General features: G+C 40.1%; 2 protein-coding genes across 2 annotated transcripts; both read left to right on the top strand.

Moving 5' to 3' along the window:
* The first annotated feature begins 843 nt into the window (after positions 1 to 843).
* Positions 844 to 15,483, top strand: cul1a (cullin 1a). The gene is made up of 21 exons (XM_083525281.1): positions 844 to 1,285; positions 5,406 to 5,775; positions 5,942 to 6,113; positions 6,237 to 6,404; positions 6,499 to 6,549; positions 6,921 to 7,011; positions 8,283 to 8,446; positions 8,792 to 8,954; positions 9,056 to 9,186; positions 9,268 to 9,375; positions 9,963 to 10,118; positions 10,317 to 10,448; positions 10,593 to 10,710; positions 10,922 to 10,998; positions 11,305 to 11,436; positions 12,896 to 12,988; positions 13,104 to 13,151; positions 13,246 to 13,328; positions 13,553 to 13,658; positions 13,768 to 13,881; positions 14,679 to 15,483. Exons 2-21 carry the CDS (start codon positions 5,636 to 5,638, stop codon positions 14,757 to 14,759), a joined length of 2,328 nt encoding a protein of 775 aa, XP_083381407.1. The 5' UTR covers positions 844 to 1,285; positions 5,406 to 5,635; the 3' UTR covers positions 14,760 to 15,483.
* A 1,481-nt stretch (positions 15,484 to 16,964) lies between these two features.
* mcm6l (MCM6 minichromosome maintenance deficient 6, like) lies at positions 16,965 to 24,111 on the top strand. The gene is made up of 17 exons (XM_083525280.1): positions 16,965 to 17,118; positions 17,804 to 17,950; positions 18,329 to 18,439; positions 18,624 to 18,873; positions 18,979 to 19,144; positions 19,786 to 19,931; positions 20,271 to 20,421; positions 20,555 to 20,696; positions 20,781 to 20,922; positions 21,010 to 21,117; positions 21,492 to 21,647; positions 21,734 to 21,862; positions 22,138 to 22,299; positions 22,501 to 22,609; positions 22,701 to 22,895; positions 22,999 to 23,138; positions 23,905 to 24,111. The coding sequence occupies exons 1-17, from the start codon at positions 17,024 to 17,026 to the stop codon at positions 24,025 to 24,027; spliced, it is 2,472 nt and encodes an 823-aa protein (XP_083381406.1). The 5' UTR covers positions 16,965 to 17,023; the 3' UTR covers positions 24,028 to 24,111.
* The last annotated feature ends 921 nt before the right edge of the window (positions 24,112 to 25,032 follow it).

The following is a 25,032-nucleotide window of genomic DNA, read 5'->3' as shown; positions in this document are numbered from 1 at the left end:
AAGTTTCTTTTGGTGTTCTGATGATTCCCGCATATTCGTCCTCATTCAGCGTGTATCCCTCGTACTGGCAGCATTCCCACGAACGGACTGTTTACTATAGTATTGTGAACACGTGTGTTCTATGAAAGAAGATTCTCCTTTCAAGCAATAAATCTCTTCCTCCTTCTCATCCTCCTCATCTCACTCACATTCTTTTCAGAGGTAAAGTGCAGGGTCATTTGTTTTATTTTTTAATTTAAATTGTGTACTAATGTTTGTTATTTGTTTCAGATACATTATGGACAATAATTTGTACATAAAATACCATTAAAAATAATTTTATATGAATATTTTCTGGGTGTTTGGATCGTATTATATAAGTTTACATAATTTCCTATTGGGAAAATACGCTGTGCATTGAAATTTTCACAAAAATAAATGTAACTTTAAAACATTTACAAGAATATTTTGTCTTCATGCTCTATGTTGAGTTTGGTTTCACTAATAATGAACATACATTTGCATAAAGCATCGATATTTGTCTATGCGCATGCCGAATAAAGTATTAAAAACTTGAAATGTATTAATTTAAGGTACTAATTTGCGATTAATCACGTTTATTAATGACAATCATGCAATTAATCTCTCTCTCTCTCTCTCTCTCTCTCTCTCTATATATATATATATATATATATATATATATATATATATATATATATATATATATATATATATATTATTTATTTATTTATTTATTTATTTATTTATTTATTTATTTATTATATTTGCACACATGTATATGCATATGCATGAAAGTTTGTTTTTATTTGTTTATTCAAATGAACCACTGATTTAAACAGCGCCACTCAATAAAAGAGGAAGCAACCCAGAACCCGATTCACACACTGTCACGTTTCTTACGGACAACATTTCTGTGAACGCACCTTCAACGCCATATAATTGGCAGGGTCCTAAATGTAGCCCTTTTAATTACATAGTGCACTTCTTTTACCGTTACTTTATGCACTACGTAGTGCACTTGTAAATGGTGTCGGGGTGGATTTGGGCTCAGACGCCATTTCGGAGCTGCAGTTGTAGCTTTGTTAGCGAAAAGCCCGACCTGCGTTACAGTGAGCGGAGGCTGAGTCCGGACTGCTGAGCGGTGTTTTGCTTGTTGGGGGGGGGTATAGAGAATTTACGAGTTGGCAATTTATCCGGGAAGTGGAAATTAATTGTAGGTTTGTCTGCATTCCATGTGTTGGTGATCGGAAGATTGAGAAGCTCGCGCTGCTGCTGCTGGACAATGGTAAGAGCGCGCATTTAGCCGGTTAGCCTGCGACCCGGGACTGCTAGTTCACCTTAACCATCTGACTCGGTTTAAACCCAGTCCCTAATCTACCTGTATGACTCATTACAACGTATTATACACAGTTATTCATAATAAAACTAACCCTACTCGAGCCACCAACCCGGGCCTCTGCTAAGACTTGCTTGCTAGCTCGTTAGCTTTAGCTGCTAGTTTTTTTGCAAACTAGCATAATCAGAACGGTTCCGTGATACGTCATATCTTGTGTGATTTTACACAGCAATTTATAATCGGACAACAATCCATTTAGGGTTATGGGGGGAAAAAACTGAACCGTCTTCCGCGAATAACAGGTACCACCGTAAGGCTTTGACATCCCATAATAATAATCATCATCATTATCATCCCAGGTCAGCGCGTGACTGTGATCATCCACCAGATGTTCATTCCACATCGAACACGTTGAACCAACATCTGGATGTTTACTGACAAGAAGCAGCTCGTTGTTGTTGTTTTTTTTTGTTTTGTTGGTTTTTTTTAACCATTTCAGATTTTCCCTCCTTTCGTTTCCATAGTAATATATTTGCTTTGATGCTGATCATGATGACATTCGGTTTTCAGGAAGGAGTCTCCAGTGTCAGTCCAGGAGCTGAGACTCCTGGACTTCCTTCAGGCACCTTTACTGGTTTTACCTTTACCTTTACTGGTTTGTCTGACGGTGTTCTAACAAACCTGATAGAAGGAAGTAACTTTAAGGGGGATTTCATAACATCTCCAGAGCCTGTCGAAAGTTTTGAAACACCTCCGTCTCTCCTTTGAGAGACCCGAACTTAGTCTGCTTTGCCTGTCCAAGTTATGATTCGTTATTCAGTAGTTGAAGGTTTATTCATGATCCAGTTCATCCCAGAGCAGTTAAATAAGATTTAGGTATGGTGACTGGGCAGGTCTTTCCACTATAGAGACGACTGTTTGCTCTTTAAATAACGCTTACAGAGTTCAGACATACGCTTTTTTCTCATCGCTTTGTTGTATGGTGAAGTCGGTTCCAATGAGACGCAATCCAAACGAAATTGCATGAAGTATTGAAAGGTTGCCATGTTCGTTCCTTTCACCCATTATACATCTCCAACCTTCCCTGCTCCAAAACAACCTCAAGTTCTTCTGTTAGGATCCAAAAACGGGAAATTTGGACCCACAGACCTTCCATTTATTCACCGTTCAATTCTTGTGTGTTTTTGCCTTTAGAAACAAAAGGATATGCAGTTATGGGAAAGTAATCTTCTCTTGACATGGCGATGATCTTCCTGTTATGGATTATTTCTCTATAACAGCACACCTGCACGTTATTTATTCCATACAGAGTCTTGTAAATCTTATGATTCATCAATGTGTACCGATAACGGCAGCTAGTTTGAGTCGTGCCTGCCCATAACCGTTTAATCAACCGTTTAATCGGATACGGAATGAATAAATGTAAATATATGATTAATTCATTCTAAAGAGTAAATACAGCAGAGCGCTCTCCGTGCAGCGCGCCGTCTTGCGTGTAAAGACGAACAGCACATAGTCAACGTTTTTCCTCTAGAGGCCGCTCTTGTAATGGCTGTGGACCGGAAGCTGGAAAATCTATCGATTATTGATTTTTTGGGTTTTCTTGGTGTTGACAATTCCCTTGTTGTCCAGCTTGATTAATGAGATCCAATGTATTTAGTAAAGTTTTGGACACTATGACAGAGGGTTGGATTGTTTAAGTCCTATGTGATTTGAGAACTGCTCTGGTTTTTTTTTTTTTGTAGAATGTCATTTAAAATTTGCTTCTTTACAAAAAGAAGTGTCCTGGTAAATCCCAGATGCTCACAGGGTCTCCAGTTTGTTTCTTAGCTTGGCTTGCTCTCCGTCAGGGGTGTTCCACGTTCTCCTTTTGTCCACTTGACGTTTCTTTTGCACCCCATAAACATTGACTTCAATCAAAGGTGTGATCGAGCACGGGAAAGTTCCAGGAACCCTCATATTGTTCACAGCAATCCTGACCAGGATGAAGTTGTCAGTGAATGACGTTTTAATTTTGTGGGAAATGCAAAGAAAAATTGTTTGGTGTGGTGTTTGGATAAAAATCCTCACTTATCACACAGTAAAATGCAGATATATAATAAGCATTTTGACAACAACTTCCTCTGAACTTAGTCACTTCCTCTCCGGCTCTGTTTTCGCAGTCGGACTCCGCCGACTGTCACCACCTGATGCCCTCGGTTTACCCTGTTAAGGCCTTTGATCTCTTATTGCCCTCATTCTCTTAGCTGTCAGAACGCGCGAGAACAGCGACGAAGACTGATTAGCTCAATTTATTGTGTTCAGCACGGCCATTGATGTTCAGAGATACCGATCTCATGTTTTGATTAAAGCCCGGGAAACGGCTGCAGCCCAGACTTTCCACGACTCTCAAAAGACTCAATTACAACCGATCACACGATCGAGTCACTCGTTTGTTCGGAGTCATGACCTCGGTTGCAAGCTCGCATGCCGACACCACCCTCTCTGACTATTACTGTTATCCATCCACGCGCTTGGTCCCGTTGCTGTGGTTACCAGGATGAAACACTCAGTGTCGCTTCCTCACAAGCCATTATTATCCAGAGGGAAAACAGCTGCACCTTCTATTAGCAGAAAGACAACGTCAGAATGACAGACAGACTTGATTTTCTCTCTCGTGGTACCGTTCTTTCCATTTTTACGCCCACATCTCGCATGCGCTCCGGGATTCTGACGCTGTCTTAAAAATTGTTTTTAAAAATGTAAACTGTTGACGTTATCATATGAGGTGTTCAATGTCCGATTTTACATAGAAATACCAGTTTTCTCCCAATAGGTTAATATGCAGCTTATAATGATAACGCTGCAACTAAAAATGTGAAAAGAAAGAATCTTTTATAAAATATTTTTGTCGTGCGTGAGTCAATTCAACGCCCTCTGTGGTGGATTCAAGTTTCCACTTACCAATATTGAACAATATCTGGGAGATTCTGTAAAAGTAAATAGATTTTTTTCCGGTGCACCGATGTCACGCTCTTCTTAAAACGCGCTCGCACGGGCGATTTAGCCGATTTACCCTGCCGACACGTAAAACACAAATCTTGTTTGCAGTGTTGCTTTTCTGCACTTAATGATTTAGACTTAGCGATTGAAAAAAGTTTTGTCGTTTGATGTTTTGTGCTTAAAAAGGCATCATCAGTTTCATCTGCCAGTCGACGGGCATCTACTCGTCTGTTACCACGCAAAAAAAAAAACTCACACAACCTATAATTCGACTGTAGGAAAGACTTAACTATTATCTGTGTCTCCACAGTAAGTGTTGTTAGTGTGGATCCATCCTTAAGCCATGTAACACACCAATAGGTTTTCGCTTGAACGCGTATTTTTCTCTCTGTTTTTGGGCCTTCTGTCCACATTGAGACTCCGTTTTCCCATTAACAAAAAATCAGGCTTTTTAAAACCACCCTCCAAAATGGATAAATAACTTGATGGCGATGGTGAAGAGCCAGAAATTTAATACAGCGACGGGTGGAAATTACGCAGGTCGAAGCGTTTTGTGCAGTACAGGGAAGTATGCGTTTTCAGACGTTTCAGTGTGGAGGAGCAAATTGTGGACGCAGAGCTTTTTTAGACGGAAACGTTGTTGCATCCCGAATAAGAATAGATGTAGCCTTAGGTGAAGCGAGTGCCCTTCAATTTAAGTGAAGTCCAACTAGAAGTAGGACATCAGGATAGAGGCATCAGGCAGGTGGAGAGAGAGAGAGAGAGAGAGAGAGAGAGAGAGAGAGAGAGAGAGAGAGAGAGAGAGAGAGAGAGAGAGAGAGAGAGAGAGAGAGAGAGAGAGAGAGAGAGAGAGAGAGAGAGAGAGAGAGAGAGAGAGAGAGAGAGAGAGAGAGAGAGAAATATGGAAACACTTAATTGCTGGGTGCACAGCGTTTGATACTTCCTACATTTCCAAGCATTTTTTGCATGTGATTGATTTCCTAGATTATATATTATATAACATTCAGCATTACGTTAATGTAAATCCAGAAGAAAAAAAACGACCGAAGGCCATTATGTAACCTGAACCGTATTCGTCCTTCTCCAGGTTTCTTTCCTGACTCTGACCTAAGTGTCCTTTCCAGTCGACGGCCGATCTGCCTCCCCGGTCCGAGGCCCGGTGTTTTCCTCCACGTTGTCGCCGCTGTCCGCCGCGCCCATATGGAGGACTAGCTGGCCGCCGTCTCACCGAGCCAAGGGACACGAAGAGCAGAACGCCAGGAAGAGATTCCGACACAGCAGCAGCAGCAGGAGGGAAGACGCAGGGGAGGACCGAGGATGTCGTCTACCAGGAGCCAGAACCCTCACGGACTTAAACAGATTGGGCTGGACCAGATCTGGGATGACCTGCGAGCAGGCATTCAGCAGGTCTACACGCGCCAGAGCATGGCCAAATCTCGCTACATGGAGCTCTACACGTATCCTTTAACGCCGGGGTCAGATGTTGTAAGGAAATCGATTGGGTGTGGTTTGAATCGTCCAACCTGATTTCAGCAAGTCATGTTGTAATTTAGCAAATTGTTATGTGTTATGTGGTATATACCTGTGGTATGAATCTGTAAGTCCTTAACTACATGACTTTAGTCACGTGTATAATTACTGCACCAGCGTGCACCAGTCGAACCAGGCTCGCGGCATCCCCCAATCAAAACCTTCCAAGAAGGCACCCACTCCAGGAGGAGCCCAGTTTGTGGGCCTCGAGCTCTACAAGAGACTAAAGGAATTCCTGAAAAATTACCTTACAAACTTATTAAAGGTAAGAAAGAAAGAAAATTTTTTTATTTATTTTTGCACGTTCTTCCTAAGAATCTGCCGGGACACGCGGCCCCGAATAAATTCGATATTCACAAACTCATGACTTCTGACTTTCTGCTCTCAGGACGGAGAGGACTTAATGGACGAGAGCGTTCTGAAGTTCTACACGCAGCAGTGGGAGGATTACCGGTTCTCCAGCAAAGTGCTTAACGGTATCTGTGCCTACCTCAACCGCCACTGGGTGCGCCGCGAATGTGACGAGGGCCGCAAAGGCATCTACGAAATCTACTCGGTACGCTTTGCTAAAGTCAAGCGCATGCACGTGTGTGTGTGTGTGTGTGTGTATTTGGGAGAGTGTATGTAATTTATTTTTTCTTTCTTCTCAGCTGGCTTTGGTAACCTGGAGAGAATGCCTGTTTCGGCCTCTAAATAAACAGGTTTGTGTTTCGTAGTGCGTTACATATAATGTCGTTCTTTCTTCATAACTGATGTCACAAAGAGGTCCAAGCATGTACACAAAGCAAACTTCATGAAGACCGGTTGGAGTGGAAGAACTCCAGCAACCCCTTCACATCCTCAACATCATAACCTATTGATCATTAATGTACCTGAAAGATTGATAATCTTAATGACTCTTTTTACAATGCAGTACTTATAGATTTGTAGATAGTAGAAAGATGAGTGGAGCTTGGGAATGGGTTGTTCAATGAACGGGTGTCCACAAACTTTTGACAAGTGCTTGTACGCTAAATTGTACTAAATGATGCATCAGCGTCAATAAGCTGTTCTCTTTACTATGCTTACGAAGGTTACAAATGCAGTATTGAAGCTTATTGAGAAGGAGCGAAACGGAGAGACCATCAACACCAGACTCATCAGTGGCGTAGTTCAGTCTTACGGTGCGTCCCAACTCACTTTCGTTTTTGTTGTTGTTTTAAAATGTTCCTGTTTGTACTTTGAAATTGTTTAATAAAATGTCTTATTTTCACAATATTTCAATTATCCACAAAACCTATTCCTTCTTAGGACACACAAACTGATTAGACCATAAATGGTCTATATTTAAGGTTGTACATAGTCTTATAAATATGGATCCTTTCAGTTATTTATCTTCTATACCTGCAGCTATTTATTTATTGTTTTTGTTTACAATACAATTCATCCTATTGTACTGTTGTCTAGACCAAGAAATCTCAGTCTGGAGCATTTCTACTATAAATCTACAGTACAGATTTTTTTTTTTTTTTTAGGAACATCCAACACTTTTCACAAATTCTCATTATATTTGTTTAATATTCAAGTCAATGATTTATTATAACACAAATGTAAATATTAATTAATGAATTATTAATTATCTATTTATTATTATATAACAGTTTTATTATTTGTTTATATTTAATTTTTTTAATTATTTATTTAATACTTGTTTTTATTTTTATTTGGCAACTTTTGTATTTATTTATTTATAAACAATTTTTAACGCTATTAAGGTTTGATTTAACCCTATTTAGGCATTCAGGATAAGATTGTTGGAATTGTGCTCTATTAGATCACCTATATTGGAGGTCAACCAATGGATTTTCGCGACCAATAGCTAGTTTGGATCGTACTCACCGATAACCGATCAATCAACCGATTAAAACCAGTTTTTTTAATGGATACTGGATAAGAAAAGAAAAATACACATCATGTAAAACGGTACTGAATCATGATTATGTGTAAAATTAAATAAATATGGATATAATGATTTTATAATTAATAAATTATAAATAATAAATGCTGTAATATCGTTTATGCCTAAATAATGGGACATAAAGTGGTTAAAAATGCACCACCTACTTGTTTGGTACCGAGGTATTACTGTGATTACAGTGATTCACCTCTAGGGGCTGCTCTTGTAATGACAGCGGATTTTTTTTAGCTGCTCCAGCAACTGACGCAAGCCGGAAAAACTATCGGTATGGCTTTTTGCCTAAAGTTCGAACTATCGGTGTCGATTAATCGAGGAAACCCGAGGAGTTAGCCAACCTCCAGTATATATGTAGGTCGTTACGTTACTATAACGACAATTACGAAATTTTGGTTCCCTTGAATATGCTTTAATCTGCAAGTGAGCTGCAAGTTAGTGACCATTATGTATGTGATAAAGGGACGTTTTTCTTCTCTTCAGTTGAGCTGGGCCTGAATGAGGACGACGCTTTTGCCAAAGGCCCTACTCTGTCCGTCTACAAGGAATACTTTGAGACACAGTTCCTGGCCGACACCGAGCGCTTCTACACGAGGGAAAGCACAGAATTCCTGCAGCAGAACCCAGTCACTGAGTACATGAAAAAGGTCTGGCAATGACAAGAGCTTTCTTTGGACTATCAGGTGGATGAAATTGTGGTGACAATTTGGTTAAACAAATACACTTAAAAAATAAATATATATATATGAACTCCCAGACAGAAACTGGAAAATATTTCTCAGTATGAAGAATGAAGTCTGGACAGATTGCCTTATAAGAACAAACTTGCAAGCCAGAATTTCAGAGCTCTGTAGAAGTCTTTCCCAGTGCTAATTTAATCCAGATGCATTGCAGTGAATCACAGATTGGTTCATTTTTGCCATTTTTTGTTGTTGTGTGTTTTCCCAAAAATGTTTAAGCTGTCTTCTAAATTTTCCTTCGTGTGGGTGCAGGCGGAAGCACGTTTGTTGGAAGAGCAGAGGAGGGTACAGGTCTACCTCCACGAAAGCACGCAGGATGAGCTGGCCAGGAAGTGTGAGCAGGTTCTCATCGAAAAGCACCTGGAAATCTTTCACACCGAGTTCCAAAACCTTCTGGATGCAGACAAGAACGAAGGTATGGAGTTCGGAATAAAAAAAACAAAAAAATAAAAACTCAGCTGTGTGCTTAGCTCCATTTCAGTAATGCGTCTGGTTCTCCTCTGGTGTTTTCTGCAGATCTTGGCCGCATGTACAACCTGGTGTCTCGGATCACGGACGGATTGGGAGAGCTCAAGAAGCTTCTGGAAACGCACATCTATAACCAAGGCTTAGCTGCTATTGAGAAATGTGGGGAAGCTGCTCTTAATGTAAGTGCGAAGACTCTCTCAACAGGGTCTAAATCTAAACTCCCGCATCTTTTGATCACATGCTTATTACTTTTGGTCCAGGACCCCAAGATGTACGTCCAGACCATTTTGGATGTCCATAAGAAGTACAACGCCTTAGTGATGTCTGCGTTTAACAACGACGCTGGCTTTGTTGCTGCACTAGACAAGGTAAAGCTTTCATTAGATCCATGCGATTACGTCCACGTGCACGGCTGATACTGAAATATTGTTTGATTGGCAACAAAGAAAATGATGTATTTGATAATCTGTGATGAGGATTTTAAGATTCAGTGATTCGCATCGGCATAAAAGTTTGTGATTCATATATTTAAAAAAACGGTTGACATCTGTATTGCGATGCATCGTTTTTAACACATTTGCATCGGTCAAAAGACGATTTAATAATTTGTGACCAATATTTGATATGTAGATTAATTTCTCCTCACTAATATGACGTCTCAACGCTTTAGAGAAAGAGGCGTGTCCTGAGAGTCACATAGAATACAGATTTACATGGCAGAGGTAGAGCTGTAACTTCCTGGAGACACAACCGGAAAAGAAAATCTGGTTCTTTATATTTGTCTTTAATGTATCATATCTTTTGTTACGCATTGAGATGCGAATAGCATCGGCCTCAGTTATGGAGATGCACATCACACATCTGTCATTGATGCACTGAACGTTTATGGAACTGACTGGAAAGTTAGCGTGTCGTTTTTTTTAATTTTTTTTATTTTTTTTCCCCTCAAAAAAAGGCCTGTGGGCGCTTTATCAACAACAATGCCGTTACCAAGATGGTCCAGTCGTCCAGCAAATCCCCTGAACTTCTCGCTCGATACTGTGACTCTTTGCTTAAGAAAAGCTCAAAGAACCCAGAGGAGGCCGAGCTTGAAGACACTCTGAATCAAGTGGTGAGTTAACTACAAGTAAATATGCAAAACACTTGCCAAGGATGGTGGAACTTTATTCATTAACTAGGAATTGTATTTAAAATCTGCTCCTGATTTGTTGTGTTAACTTGCCTAGACACACAGTGTGTGTTTTCCCCGTAGTGTTGCTTCATCACTCACTTTATTTGAGCTTCCCTCTTACCTCATTCTCTTCTCCAGATGGTGGTGTTTAAGTACATAGAGGATAAAGACGTGTTCCAGAAGTTTTATGCGAAAATGCTGGCCAAGCGCCTGGTCCACCAGAACAGCGCCAGCGACGATGCCGAAGCCAGCATGATCTCCAAACTGAAGGTTTCACTGGCTTTTCTCAATGACAGCACTTCTTTTTTTTTTTTTTTATGCAGTTATCTTGAGTTTTTAAAACATCTATAAAAGAGTCATGTCAGGATGTCTATGCAGTAATGTGACTGAATATGGCCCTGTGTTTTCCTACAGCAAGCGTGTGGCTTTGAGTACACGTCCAAGCTGCAACGCATGTTCCAGGACATCGGAGTCAGCAAAGACCTAAACGAGCAGTTCAAGAAGCACCTCACTAACTCGGAGCCTTTAGACTGTACGTATAAGCACTCAGACCACTGTATTACGATGGAGATGCGTTACAATGACTCCACTGTAACTTGAAAATAAGTGGAGACATGGTCTAGTCGAAAGATTTTCAGCACAAAAAAAACCAGCAAAAACATCTGGATTTGATTTTTTGGCCTGTAAACAATTTGAGCCCTAAAACATGTTATAAAAGTGCTAATTTTGTTTCCTCTTTCCAGTGGATTTCAGTATCCAGGTGTTGAGCTCTGGTTCCTGGCCTTTCCAGCAATCTTGCACTTTTGCACTGCCTTCTGAGGTACTAAACACACACACAAACTCATGCGCAGCTATTTAATTAGGAGGCTGAACAGTGTCATTATTGGCTTACTGCTTACCATCTCACCCAAGGGGTTGTTATCCTCTCGGTCTGGAATATCAGCTGTTTCAGTCTTGTTCAAAATCACACACTTTTTTTTATTATTTTTATTTTTTTATAACTACTGAAAGCTCAATGAACTTAATAATAATTAACATGCATAACTAAGAAGCTGCTTCACTGCATTGCATTATACATCCATTTTCTGGGTGTTCTTTTGTTCTCTCTAAACACACAAACACACAGTTGGAGAGGAGCTACCAAAGGTTCACAGCCTTCTACGCCAGCAGACACAGCGGCCGCAAACTTACCTGGCTCTACCACCTGTCCAAAGGAGAGCTGGTCACTAACTGCTTTAAGAACAGATATACCCTGCAGGTAGGACACACACTCCTGCACATTCAGCAGCAGAAAAACATAGAGTCCAGCCTGGTTTCAGATCATCAGTTCGAAGATTTTTTTTTTATTTTATTGGATTATATGAAGAATTAATAAATAAGACACTTTATTTAAGGATATATATATATTTGTGTATGTCTATCGGCCTGTCTCTTTTAATAAATCTATTCAGGGATGCAAATCTTTATAATTGAGGCCGATGCGATTCACATCTGAATGCATAGTCAGCGATACGATACATTAACGATACATATGAAGCAGCTACTGATGCGATACGTATTCCCCCCCCCCATTGCGATGCAGTGCGATCCGATTTCGAATCAATAAAATATGATGCAATGGAAAAAAAAAAATATATGATGCTCTGCAATTCAATATGGTGCAGATAATTCACTTTTATTTCTTTGGTTCAGACAGACAGCAAATCATCAATTTACGTAAGTGCCTTCTGACTTCTAAACATGGCCCCTTTCACAAACACGCCTTTGTAGTGCAAAAAAGATGAAATAAAACCAGAGGTTCTTTTCCTGTTGCGTCTCCAGCAAGACGCAGCTCTACCTCTGCCATGTTAATCTGTATTCTGCGTGACTCTCAGGACACGCCTCGGTCTCCGTAGTGCTGCGATACGTGAAATTCACTTAGCAGTAGCGGTGCTGTGAAACAGTTTAGCGACGAGAAATCGATCGACATATTAAATATTGGTCACAAATTATTGGTCACTTTTCAAAATAATAAAAGTATAGCGCATCTACTAATAATTACATACAAAGCAAATATGTTAAAAATGATGCAGCGTAATACAAACGCCAACTGATTCTTACTATATATATATACATATATATATATATGTGTAACAATTGTAGACATTCGACTTAATAGTCAAACGTCTGTGGAATCCTGATTATAAGATTCGGATGTGTTTTTTTTTTTTTTTTTTATAATCCCGTTCCACGTTTACTTCGCATTTGCTGTTACAATAACCTCCACTCTTCTGGGAAGATGTTTTACTACATTTTGGAGTGTAATTATGGGATTGTATCATAGACCCACAAAAGAGAAAAAACAAAATATGTAAAGGATATGCAGCTTTTTCTGTGTTGTTTTATCATGGAGGATTAGGATTTGAGAGACACTTTTTTTTTTTTTTTTTTTTTTTGCGCCATCGGTTTTACTTTTTAGTTACTTTAGTTTTTAGTTGTTCTTTTTTGCATTCAAAGACCCAGAATTCAACATGACACAAACATTTAACGTGTACTGGCTGTCTAACGAATGTAGATTGGTTTTAACAAGCACTTTTTTACTTTTACTGTGTGTGTGTGTGTGTGTGTGTGTGTGTGTGTGTGTGTGTGTGTGTGTGTGTGTGTGTGTGTGTGTGTGTGTGTGTGTGTGTGTGTGTGTGTGTGTGTGTGTGTGTGTGTGTGTGTGTGTGTGTGTGTAGGCTTCCACGTTTCAAATGGCCATTCTCCTCCAATACAACACAGAAGACGTGTACACCGTCCAGCAGTTAACTGACAGCACGCAAATCAAAATAGTGAGTTGGTCCGATCACAAAAAAAACCCCGCTTGTTTGGCCTCTTTTAATCCCACAATGTATTCATTTAAATAAACATTTTTTTAATTGGATTTATTACTTTTTTTTATTGCAGGATATTTTGGTGCAAGTTCTACAAATTTTATTGAAGTCCAAATTGTTGGTGGGGATATTTTCTAGACTAAATTTTATAAATTTTAAGTATTATAAGTATCATGCTAATATTGATGCTGGTGTTGATGCGTGTCACGATGCAGGTCCTGGAGGATGAGAACGCTAATGTGGACGAGGTGGAATTTAAACCAGACACACTCATAAAACTTTACTTGGGTTATAAGAAGTAAGGCGGATTTTTATTCTACATTTTTTTTTCTTTCTTAAATGATTGTGCCCAGAATTGTGACTCTAATTAGCATGATTGAGTGGATATTGCTTTTTTTTATTGCATTAAAATCGCAAGTTTCCAATTCCAATAATTTGCTAATTATTTAATGTAAAAGAAATGTTTGATCCCAATTTAGTTTTAAGTGATTTACATCATTGAACTTCATCTTATTTGTCCAGTAAAAAGCTGCGGGTGAACATCAACGTACCGATGAAGACGGAGCAGAAGCAAGAGCAGGAAACCACTCACAAAAACATCGAGGAGGATCGAAAGCTCTTAATACAGGCAAGTTTCGCCGAGATCCCGCTTTTCTCGTCGCCAACGACAATTTGAATAGATAACGATATCAGCCGGCGTGTCTATGAGTAAACATCAGATGTGTGTATTTCTGTAGGCTGCCATAGTCCGAATCATGAAGATGAGGAAGATGCTGAAGCACCAGCAGCTCCTAGCCGAGGTCCTTAACCAGCTCTCCTCCAGGTTCAAGCCCAGAGTTCCCGTCATCAAGGTACAAAATGCAACAGCATGACACGTTCATTTTCCCGAAAAGCACTCCCCTTACAGCAGTGCATTGACGCTGTAATGTTTAAAGGCTAGCTTTAAAAAGTGTACTTGCTGATAACTGATGGATAAAATGGATACTGGATTAAAAAAAAATAATAAAGTAACAAACACTTCATGTAAAACAGTATTGAACTTAATTACAAAAATAAAAAAAAAGCAGTACTGAATCATGAGCATGTGCCAAATTAATTAAATATGAATATATTTTAATTATATTAATCAATATTGAGAAAAAAATAAGACGCAATAAAACACCCCAAAGAAATAAGTTACATCCAAAATGAATAAAAGACCCTTCAAATAAACAGCACAGTGTTAGTAATTCACCTCTAGAGGCCACTCTTGTACTGTATAATGACGGCAGACCATTCCAGCAACCCGGAAAACCTATCTGTATTGATTTTTACAGATGGTTCCAGCAATCAACTGTCAATGCCGATTTATTTGCAGAAACGGTCGACTTCTAAGCCCAAATTTTCTAAAACACTATGATTATTAAAAATACGATTCGGACATTTATTTAATATTTAAAGATGGATGTGCCGGTCTCACACTGCTCACTGCTCCATCAGTATGGACTTTTGCCGATAGCTAACAGTCCCAGCAACTACAGGTGCCGATTAATCGCTAACACAATGACCCGAACGAGCTCTACTTTCAATAGAAGTATTGAATCTTTTTAAATATAATGTGGATTGTGTGTGAGGAGCTTCAATCCTGTTTTTTTCTTCTCTCTTCCAGAAATGCATCGACATTCTCATAGAGAAGGAGTACTTGGAGAGAGTGGATGGCGAGAAGGACACTTATAGCTACCTGGCCTAAACTTTTGTGTTTTTTTTTTTTCTTCCCCAACTTCCTCTTCCTCCCACCCCTCCGTCTCTCTCGCTTTCTTTTAAGTCGTCCCTAATGTAATAAACATCATTCCTTCTGACGTTCAGCCTGTCATTGGGAATGTGTGAGAGGTGGAGGATTTAAAATTTTTTTTTGCTGCTGCTGTTGTTTTAATTTAAAACCACAAAAAAGAAAGAGAAGCTGGAAAAAGAACCGCTCTCGTGAACGTATGCGTGTCATCGTAGCCGGAGTCTGATGAGCTGGACTTCCCCTTTAAAACAACCCTGAACTGGCTCAGGACGGACAGACTTCATTATTGTAAATAAAACCCGGACATTTAATCCGATAAAAAAAAAAAAACGATCCATTACTGAGAAACACCCCCCCCCCCCCTCCCCCGACCCGCTACGGTTTGCATGCAAACTGCCTATGTGCATTTAAAGTCATAAATGATCAACAAAAAAACACACACACACAACTGAATAGTAAGTCAGTATGATGTAAGGATTCTATCGCTTTGCGATAAAATGGCCAGAAAATCACGTTTTAACAAAAGGTAAAGATTTTAGCTACATATCCCACAAGGACAGCAGTGTGTGTTTGACCCGGTCTGTAGCCGTGTCCCCGGCGTCGTTTCCTGTTATCAGATATATCATTTGTATAGTGTGGTTCACTTTTTTAAATGTGTGGTAAATAAAAATTAAAGGTTTCTGTACGCCTTTCTGATGCAGTCACGTCTTTGAGGTTGCCAGGTGTTCATTAGGAAGGATTTGATTACATATTCGATTTTTGTGTGTGTTCCTTTTATTTATTTTAATTTTGTTTTTACAATTATTTCATTTAAATGAATGAAGTACCGGGTAGCTCAGTGGATGGATGTCTTGGAATAGGTCATGAGAAGGCCATGGGTTCAAATCCCAGCATCACCAAGCTGCCACTGCTTAGCCTTTGCTCAAGGCCCTTAATCCTCAACTACTTAGTTGCCTAAATTACATAATTGTTGGTCGCTCTGCCTAATTGTTATTCAACCCAGCAGTTGAAGGTAAAGGCACCCAGTTTACTGTTTTTGTTTGGACTTGAACTCACAACCTTCTAATGATCAGTCCAACATCTTGTTACCGACTGACCACTTCCCAGGTGTGGAAGCATTTGGGAAAATGACCTGGAATGGCATAAAGCAACATCTCAACCCTTTTGCTACATTCCAGAACAGTAAATTTAGGTAGAAAATGGTCAAACCAACCAATGAGGGGCTTACTACTGTTTATTCATTTGGCTTGAATATATAAACCGACCAGGCATAACATTAAAACATCATGATCAGTGAATACACTTATTCATCATGGCACCTGTTAGTGGGTGGGATTTATTTATTGGTCAACAAGTGAACATTTTGTCCTCAAAGTTGACGTGTTCGCAGCAGGACAAATGGGCAAGTGTAAGGTTTCGAGCCAATCTGACAAGTGCCAAATCGTCATGGCTAGATGACTGGGTCAGAACATCTCCAAAACGGGTGGGCAAAGCTCATTAATGTACGTGGGGAGCGAATGCTGCTCAGTGTGGTCCGATCCAACAGACGAACTCCTGTAGTTCAAATTGCTGAAGAAGTTAATTATGTTAATGCTCAACGGGTCACGGCTGCTTTGGCAGCAAAAAGGGGACTAACACAATATTAGGCAGGTGCTCATAATGTTATATCTGATCTGTGTATCAGCAACAACTGGCAACCACTATACTGGAGGAGTACTACAGCTGTGTCATATAATAACCATGGTTAAAACTGCTGGATGTCTAGAGAGAGAGGATCTTTTTTGTCAACTGAGCATGTATTTTTATCTCTCTTATACCACAGCAATCCTTCCAACACAGTTTATAATAAAAAAAGAAAACTTCCTGTTATCACTTACACTTTAGCTTCTACAAACACTGGCCCATATCTAGAATAGTAGTCAGAAATCTTGCGATCACTCCCACAAACGTCTCCTTACTGACGTCTGTTCCATATCAACACACACCATACAAATCTGGGTGCCTTATAACTATAATAAAAAATAATATTTATTGATCACTGGTGTATTTTTTTCCCCCACACAACACCACCACACACCACGTGTTAATCACGTGTTCGCAAGTGCCGCACAGGTTTCATTCGCTGTCACGCGAAATCAATTAACACCTTCCGACCAATCAGAATCGAGAATGCGTTTAATTAAACCTTCAATAAGCAGCTGTATTTTCAGCCCCGGTGCTGGAAAATGGAGCCTGCCACAGAAGCCACCAACGCAGGCGTGCAAGTGCGGGATGACCTCGCTGAGAAATGCCAAAAACTGTTTCTAGAGTTTTTGGAGGAGTAAGTCTGGGCTTTCCTGCTAGTTTGAATATCAAAATAAACTTGAAACGGAGAGGGAGGATTAAATGTAATATTTCCTAACATTCGGAATTTCTAAATAATTGCAGTTGCGGCATTGCGCCTGCAGATGGCACTCGTGGACCGTTTGAAATTTCGCCTTGAGTGTAAACACTATTGAACGGTTTTATCTGAATTGTTTGGAATTGGGATTTTTGGTAGCCTTTTTAGCGTCTTCTAAACTTTAGCATACAATTTGTCAGCATAAAACCAGTATTCAGAGCAACTTTTTCCCTTTTACACCCCACTTTTGATCTCTCGAGCGAGACCGAGCTTGAATTTAATATGTCCAAATATTTGGGATTTCTAAATTATTGCTGTTGCTGCATTGCGCCTGCAGAGGGCGCTCGTGACCCGTTTAAAAATTCGCCTTTAAACCCTATTGAAGGGTTTTATCTGAATTGTTTGAATTGGGATTTTGTTTGCTAGCCTTTACAATGTATAAGCATGAAACCAGTATGCAGAGCAATTTCCCCCTTTTTACACCCAATTTCTTCATAATTTGGTCTTGTTCAGATCTTCTACCAGCTAGCAGGTTTTAATAATCTTTGACTATTAAGATAGTTGACACTCCTGCAATTCTAATACAATAAGTTTCAGCCCTAGACTTTTTTCTAAATGATTTTAGGTTTCAGGATAAATCGGGCGACCCGCTGTATCTAGCAGAAGCCCAGGAGTTGATCCGACCTGAGAGAAACACTCTGACTGTGAGTTTCACCAACATTGAACATTATAATCAACAACTGGCAACCACTATACAGGAGGAGTACTACAGGTGAGTCATCAATAATACCTTTTTTTTTTTTTTTTTTAAACTGCTGGAGGTCCAAACATCTAGACAGTGAGGGTTGGTTTTCCTGCAAATCTCTTCTAGACTTATCTTAATAATGCTATGTGGTTTGTTTTTTATTGTAATGTGTTTTTTGTGGTCAGGTTTAAAAAGGGTTAAGGTGCTTTCTTAACAGCCCAAGACTGGCAACTTGGTCATGTTGGGATTTGAACTTGCAACCTCCCAAACAGAAGTCTAATATTTTGAACCATTGAGCTACCACTTCTCACTACTCAACTGATGAGGCTGAGTGTATTTACCCTTGAATTAAAGGGATGAGACAAGTAGGGCCAATCTGATCAACGCTGTCTATATTGTCTTTAGGGTTTACCCCTTTCTCTGTAGAGCAGTGCGCCATTTTGCCCGGGACCAGGGGAACATCCCGACATCCAAAGAGTTTTACGTGGCCTTTTCTGATTTTCCTTCAAGACAGAAGTAAAGCTTTTTTTTTTTCCCTCATTCTCTAAGAATACAGAGCTTTTTTTTTTGTATTGAATGCATTTTAATAGCGTCCATTTGTACAATAGTTTGTATTAATGTTATCCAAAGTCATTACAATTAAGGCATCCTATTCTGTTAATCTTTTTAATAAACCAGATTTGTTTTTCTTCTCATGCAGGATCCGTGAGCTTTCGACTGCACGTATCGGCACTCTGCTGCGCATCAGCGGACAGGTGGTTCGGACTCACCCTGTTCACCCCGAGCTGGTTAGTGGTACTTTCCTTTGCCTCGACTGCCAGTCTGTCATCAAAGATGTGGAGCAGCAGTTCAAATACACGCAGCCGACCATCTGCAAGAACCCTGTGTGCGCCAACCGACGCAGATTCATGCTGGACACCAATAAGTCGCGCTTTGTCGACTTCCAAAAGGTAAGTGACGTGCTTAGTAACTGGTTCCTTGCATTCGAACTGGCAGCACGGTGGGGAAAAACACCAGAATCCCGTGGGTGAAAAAAAGCAACGTGTTGGTTTCAGTTGCGTATTCAGGAGACTCAGGCAGAGTTGCCCCGTGGCTCGATCCCACGCAGTGTGGAGGTGATTCTGAGGGCTGAGGCCGTAGAGTCCGCACAGGCTGGAGATCGTTGTGATTTCACAGGCACTCTGATTGTGGTCCCTGACGTGTCTGCTATGGCTCTTTCCGGTGAGTACGGTTCTGTTCTGGATTTTGTCTTTTTAGCAAAAACTAAAGAGAAACTTGTATCTGAGGTAAACTGCTGTTGCTGAGCAAATCCAACTTCCAGAGGTTCACTGATTAGGCATAACATTTAAGACCGGTGAAGTAAACAAGACTTATCTTTTCTACGTGGCAACATTAAGTTGGTGGGATATATTATGCAGCAGGTAAGGATTTCAGTGAGTTTGACGAGGGCCAAATTGTGATGTCTAGACGACTGGTCTTCTCCAAAACTGCAGCTCTTGTGGTATGCTGCCGGTCTGCAGTGGTCAGTATCCATCAAAAATTTCCAGGGAAAGAATGCTGGTGAACCTGTGACAGGGACATTTTTGGCCAAGGCTCATGGCCCATGTGGTTCGAGCCAACAAACAAGCAACTGTAGCAGTAGTTAATGCATGAAGGATCAGGACTTCTTTTGGCAGCAAATGGGGGACCAACACAATACTAGGCAGGTGGTCATAATGTTATGCCTGATCAGTATATACCAATATTGAGAGAATTTAAACTGATGTACTTTGACACCCCATACATGCACACCGAACTATTCCAGTTGAGCGTGGGGAAAAAACACAATTATTTTTATATATTTAAAATTATATAAAATGCAGGCACCAGGACTGAGACCAGCAGCAGAGTGACTGGAAAGGAAGGCTTTGAGGCTGATGGGATCCAAGGCTTAAAGGCATTGGGAGTCAGAGAGCTCTCTTATAGACTGGCCTTTCTGGCCAGCTATGTTGCTCCCACAAACCCCAGGGTGAGTTTGAAGTGTGGTTTCTACCGGTGCAGGGCTGTTTCTAGCCTTTTTGGCACCCTGGGTGCCAATTTCCATTGTGGCTTCACCCCTATACCATACAACTCATTTTCAACAGTCCATAAAAAGGTTAAACACATTTTAATTATTGCAAAATTGCCTGAATTCAAGTATTTAAGCATATACTGTACACTTTAGTAGAAAAGCAGGTAAATAAATAAGTGAGGGCAGTGGCAGGGCAGGTGGCGGTCACTGGCACCCCCTGAGCAAGTTACAACCTATGTTTGCCAAAGCCTATAAACATTGCTGTCTCGGTGCAAGATTTTTTAAAATTTTGTGCAGTTTGGAGGGCAGGTGCTCCGTCAGGAAGACCAGAGTGCGGAGAGTGTGAAGAGCCAGATGACCGTGCAGGAGTGGGAGAAAGTGTTCGAGATGAGCCAGGACAAGAATCTCTACCACAACCTGTGCACCAGCCTCTTCCCGACCATCCATGGTGTGCTAGTTTTTTTGAGTTGCTTAACACAGCTAGGATTATGATCTTAAAACTCCAAGACCCCAGACTTTAGGGTTTCATTATGAAGAGATTTTGTAGTTGTTTACTTCACGATTCATTGAACCACTTGTAGGGAGCGATGAAATCAAGCGTGGGATATTGCTCATGCTTTTCGGCGGCGTTGCCAAGACCACCATGGAGGGAACGTCTTTAAGAGGAGATGTCAACGTTTGCATAATTGGTGATCCCAGTACTTCCAAAAGCCAATTTCTGAAGTAAGCCTAACGCACTGCTGTGGAATTCTGAGTGATCGATAGAAAAATATCCCACCACTTGGCCACTTGTATCTTGTCTCTCAGGCATGTTGAAGATTTTGTTCCGAGGGCTGTGTATACGAGCGGTAAAGCCAGCAGTGCTGCCGGTCTTACTGCTGCTGTGGTTAAAGACGAGGAGTCTCATGAGTTTGTCATCGAAGCTGGAGCCCTCATGCTAGCCGACAATGTAATCTAATCAAAGCGCCACATTATTTTACTTTTCATATAATTTGTGTGTTAAATTAATCCTATTATCTTTTACATTCTGGACCAGGGAGTATGCTGTATTGATGAGTTTGATAAGATGGAATTAAAGGACCAAGTGGCCATCCATGAAGCCATGGAGCAGCAGACCATCTCGATCACCAAGGCTGGAGTCAAGGTATAGAATTGAGGAAAAGTCAGCAGGAATGTCTGGCTGTTGATTGTGGCCTTCCAGATATGAAAGTCTTTCGACTTTCAAAGGATTTGGTGAGACTGGAGTAGCTGCAGCCCAGTCATTTTCCTATGGGATCAAAGTATTTTGATTCTTCCTAAAGATTTTCTAGTGTTAAATCTTTTAACCCCTAAGTTTTGCTTGTGACTGGAGCATTATGTATCATAATAGAACCTATTACGATTTTCTTTTTGGGCAACTCTAATCTTAAAATTAAATGGTTTGTCTCCATTTATCCATATAAAAAAAAAATTCTTGACTGGAAATAATCATTAGCAATTTATTAGCAATAGCATTTTTGTGCGTTGTGTATATTTTAGGCCACGTTGAACGCCCGCACTTCTATCTTGGCAGCAGCCAATCCCATTGATGGCAGGTACAATCGCTCCAAGTCCCTGAAGCAGAATGTAAACATGTCGGCCCCGATCATGTCCAGATTTGACCTTTTCTTCATTCTGGTGGATGAATGCAATGAGGTGACTCTGAAAACGCTGTTAATAGTATATTTTTAATCAGTTTTGAATTGTTTGCCTATAGGTTATTAGAATGATGTTATTTGCAGGTGACTGATTATGCCATAGCCAGGCGAATAGTAGACCTTCATGCCAGGAATGTGGAGTCCGTAGAACGTGTTTATGCTGCAGAGGACATCCAGAGATACATACTATTTGCCCGGCAGTTTCAGCCAAAGGTCTGTGGAACAGTCATTTTACATTTACAGCATTTGGCAGATGCCTGCTTATCCAGAGCGACTGAGCAGTGCAGAGTAAAGGACCTTGCTCGCGGACCCAGCTGCGGTAGCTTGAAAGTGCTAGGATTTGAACAAATGACCTTCCAATGCCTTGACCACAGAGCTACCACCTCTCTAAAGAGTCCTAGAGCTTTGGCACAAAGCACTCTGGGGCATTGTCATTGTTCAAGTTAATGGCTTGAATATTGATTTTATTTTTTTTTATTTCCTCCTAGATCACACCAGAGGCCCAGGAGTTTGTAGTGGAGCAGTACAAGCGGCTGCGTCAGAGGGACGGAGGCGGCACAACCAAATCCGCTTGGAGGATCACTGTGCGACAGCTGGAGAGCATGCTGCGCCTGTCCGAGGCCATGGCTCGTCTTTACTGCTCTGATGAGGTCTGAGACAGGCGTGTGTGTGTTTGTGCTCAAGTGATTCACTATTTATAAAGTTTTTCTTTTTTTTTTTTTTTTTTTTTAAAGCTTTTGAGCATTGTCAATTCAGCCATATCTGCACCACCTAGCGTTTTCCTGGACCACACCACAGATCTGAAGATCACTTTCTGCTACACTAATGTGAAATTTCTCTCCACAACCAAGGTTCAACCCAAACATGTAAAAGAAGCGTTTCGGCTTCTGAACAAGTCCATTATTCGCGTCGACTCGCCGGATATTAACTTTGACCAGGAACAAGATGACGATATGAACGGTCTCTTATAATTCAAATATTTGAATAAGGATTCTATATTTATAGGAGAATTTGAATATTTATAGGTTGTACATTTCAAATCTTTGTGCAGATCAGAATGACCTGTTTGCTGGTGAGACAGAGGGTCAAAAAGGTGTTGCTGGTGATGCAGTGGAGGCCATGGACACCGGCGGGCCAGAGCGGGAGGAGAAGACGGCTTCAGTCAAACAGGCTGTCCGGATGTCTTTTGCAGAGTACCGCCGAATCTCCAACCTACTAGTGCTGCACATGCAAAAAATGGAGCAACGTGAGTTTTTATACAGCAAACAGAAATGAATAGTGTCGAAATTGTCCATTATAATTGATGTGTGGCCTGGACCCTGGTTAGTGAGTAAATTTTTGCCTTTTAGTGGATGAAGAGTCGTCTCTAAAGAAAAGCGAGCTCGTCAACTGGTACTTGAAGGAGATTGAAAGCGAGATTGAGTCTGAGGCTGAACTCATTGCCAGGAAAAGTCTTATTGAGAAAGTGTTGCATCGGTTGGTCCATTATGTGAGTGCAGACGTATTTCAAGATGTCTTTTCCAGAGAAACTTATGCAACTAATGTTGAGGTTTAAGGGCCCTATACTACCAATAGTGGTAGTTTGGTGGTGCTGGGATTTGATCTTGCAACCTTTTTTTAACCTTTCTATCTTCACTACAAGAATAACATTTAACATGTAATGCCCCACCCCCAATACTCCATAATGGAGCCAAATGAACGAATCAAATTCGAAGTAACTTAAACATATTTTGCATAGTTTAATGTCATTTATTCTGACTGACTGAAATTATTATTGGCTGCAATAAAAAAAAAAAAAAAAATAGGAGCAAATCAGCAGTGTTGTTTTTGGGAGCCAGAAAACTTTATTTTGATCCAATTGTGGAACATAAATTGTTAAAATGTGGTTTTAATTGATATGTAACATGCAGAACCTGTCAAGTTTGGGGAAGAAAGTAGTCTTTTATGGTTCTTGAGAGGCACAAGCATCACACATTCTTTTTATTTCTATGCAGCAAACTAGGTGATTTAATAGTATGCAGATTTTCTTTGAACAAACTTGTATGTAAATGTCCAGATCGTCCACTTTCTCATTGAAATGTTTTTGTTGCATAGAAACAAAAGGAAAATACATGCATCTCAAAACCATAAGACACTGTTTCCAATCATATGACGGGCTCTGTAGCCTACACATTCCTTCTTTGTTTTTATTTATAATATTTGTTACCTTCACTTTCAAAACTTCAAATTGTATGCATTTTTCTTTTTTATTCTAGGACCATATCATCATAGAATTGACCAAAACTGGCCTAAAAAAGGTTTCAAATGAAGGAGAAGAGCCTGTTCTGGAAGAAGACCCTTTCCTAGTGGTTAATCCTAACTATGTATTGGAGGACTAGAGGAGTGTGTTTGTTGATTTAGGGTTTTTTTTTTCCAGTCCTTCTTGGCAATGTATTATTAATTGCTTATTATAAATAAATTAAGTTGGAACGTGGTTCTTTTTGTCCTTCGTGGACTACTTTTCTTTACACTAGGTGGAGCAAGAGCCATGTAGAGCAAATGGATCTCCAGCAGTCTGCCACTGTTTAGCAATAAAATACAACTTGAGTAAATCCTTCAAATTCAAAAACATTTACACAGGGTTTAAAGCAGGTTCTGAATTAGACAAGTTTAACCCCAGGTGAACATGAAGACAAATTCCTTGACCTATATGCATGCTGCAATTATTACAGCCATAATTCAAGGATGTATTATTAATGTGTTTATGGTGAATAATAATAGCAAGCCATTCACTTCACAAAAGCGCTTTTATTATTAGATTATTGAATGCATCGCCATGGGGGAAATGATTGTCTGTTGGAAGCTACCTGGAAAATGTTGATCTATAGTTTATTTTTGGGTCCACTGTTGTTGCAGATGTGTGAACTTTGAAACTAAACATTGTGTTAATGCAAAAAGTACCTTTTTATGAAGTAGAATCTTCATCTTTTGTATAGTTTGTGCAATTTTTCATCAAATTCCACTATAACTTATATCCCAGTTTATACTGATCAGCCAGGACCTTAAAAGCATGTGGTCTGCTAATGAAAGTTATACTGAAAGAAATACTTGAGCAAGTACACAAAATGGGCAACTATGATCGAAATCCTCATTCAGAGTTCCATTGCTTGCTCCTGTCCACCAATAAAAGCATCTACCACGTGCACATGAGCATCAAAGATGATCCAACAAGCCATGACCAAATGTGATTAGTCCTGATGATTCATGTTTTCATTGATATGTAAACAGCCGGGTTTGTGCAAACCACAAACATTGCTGTAGACCAAATACACACCTCCTAATGGCAACGCTTTCAGCAGGATTGTGTGCTGCCACTCTGCGCAAAAAAAAAAAAAAAAAAAAAA

Source organism: Silurus aristotelis, assembly GCF_946808225.1.
Source record: "Silurus aristotelis genome assembly, chromosome: 22".
In the NCBI taxonomy this organism is placed as follows: Eukaryota; Metazoa; Chordata; class Actinopteri; order Siluriformes; family Siluridae; genus Silurus; species Silurus aristotelis.
Note: the sequence above shows the minus strand (reverse complement) of the source record. Positions and strands in the feature narration are given on the sequence as shown.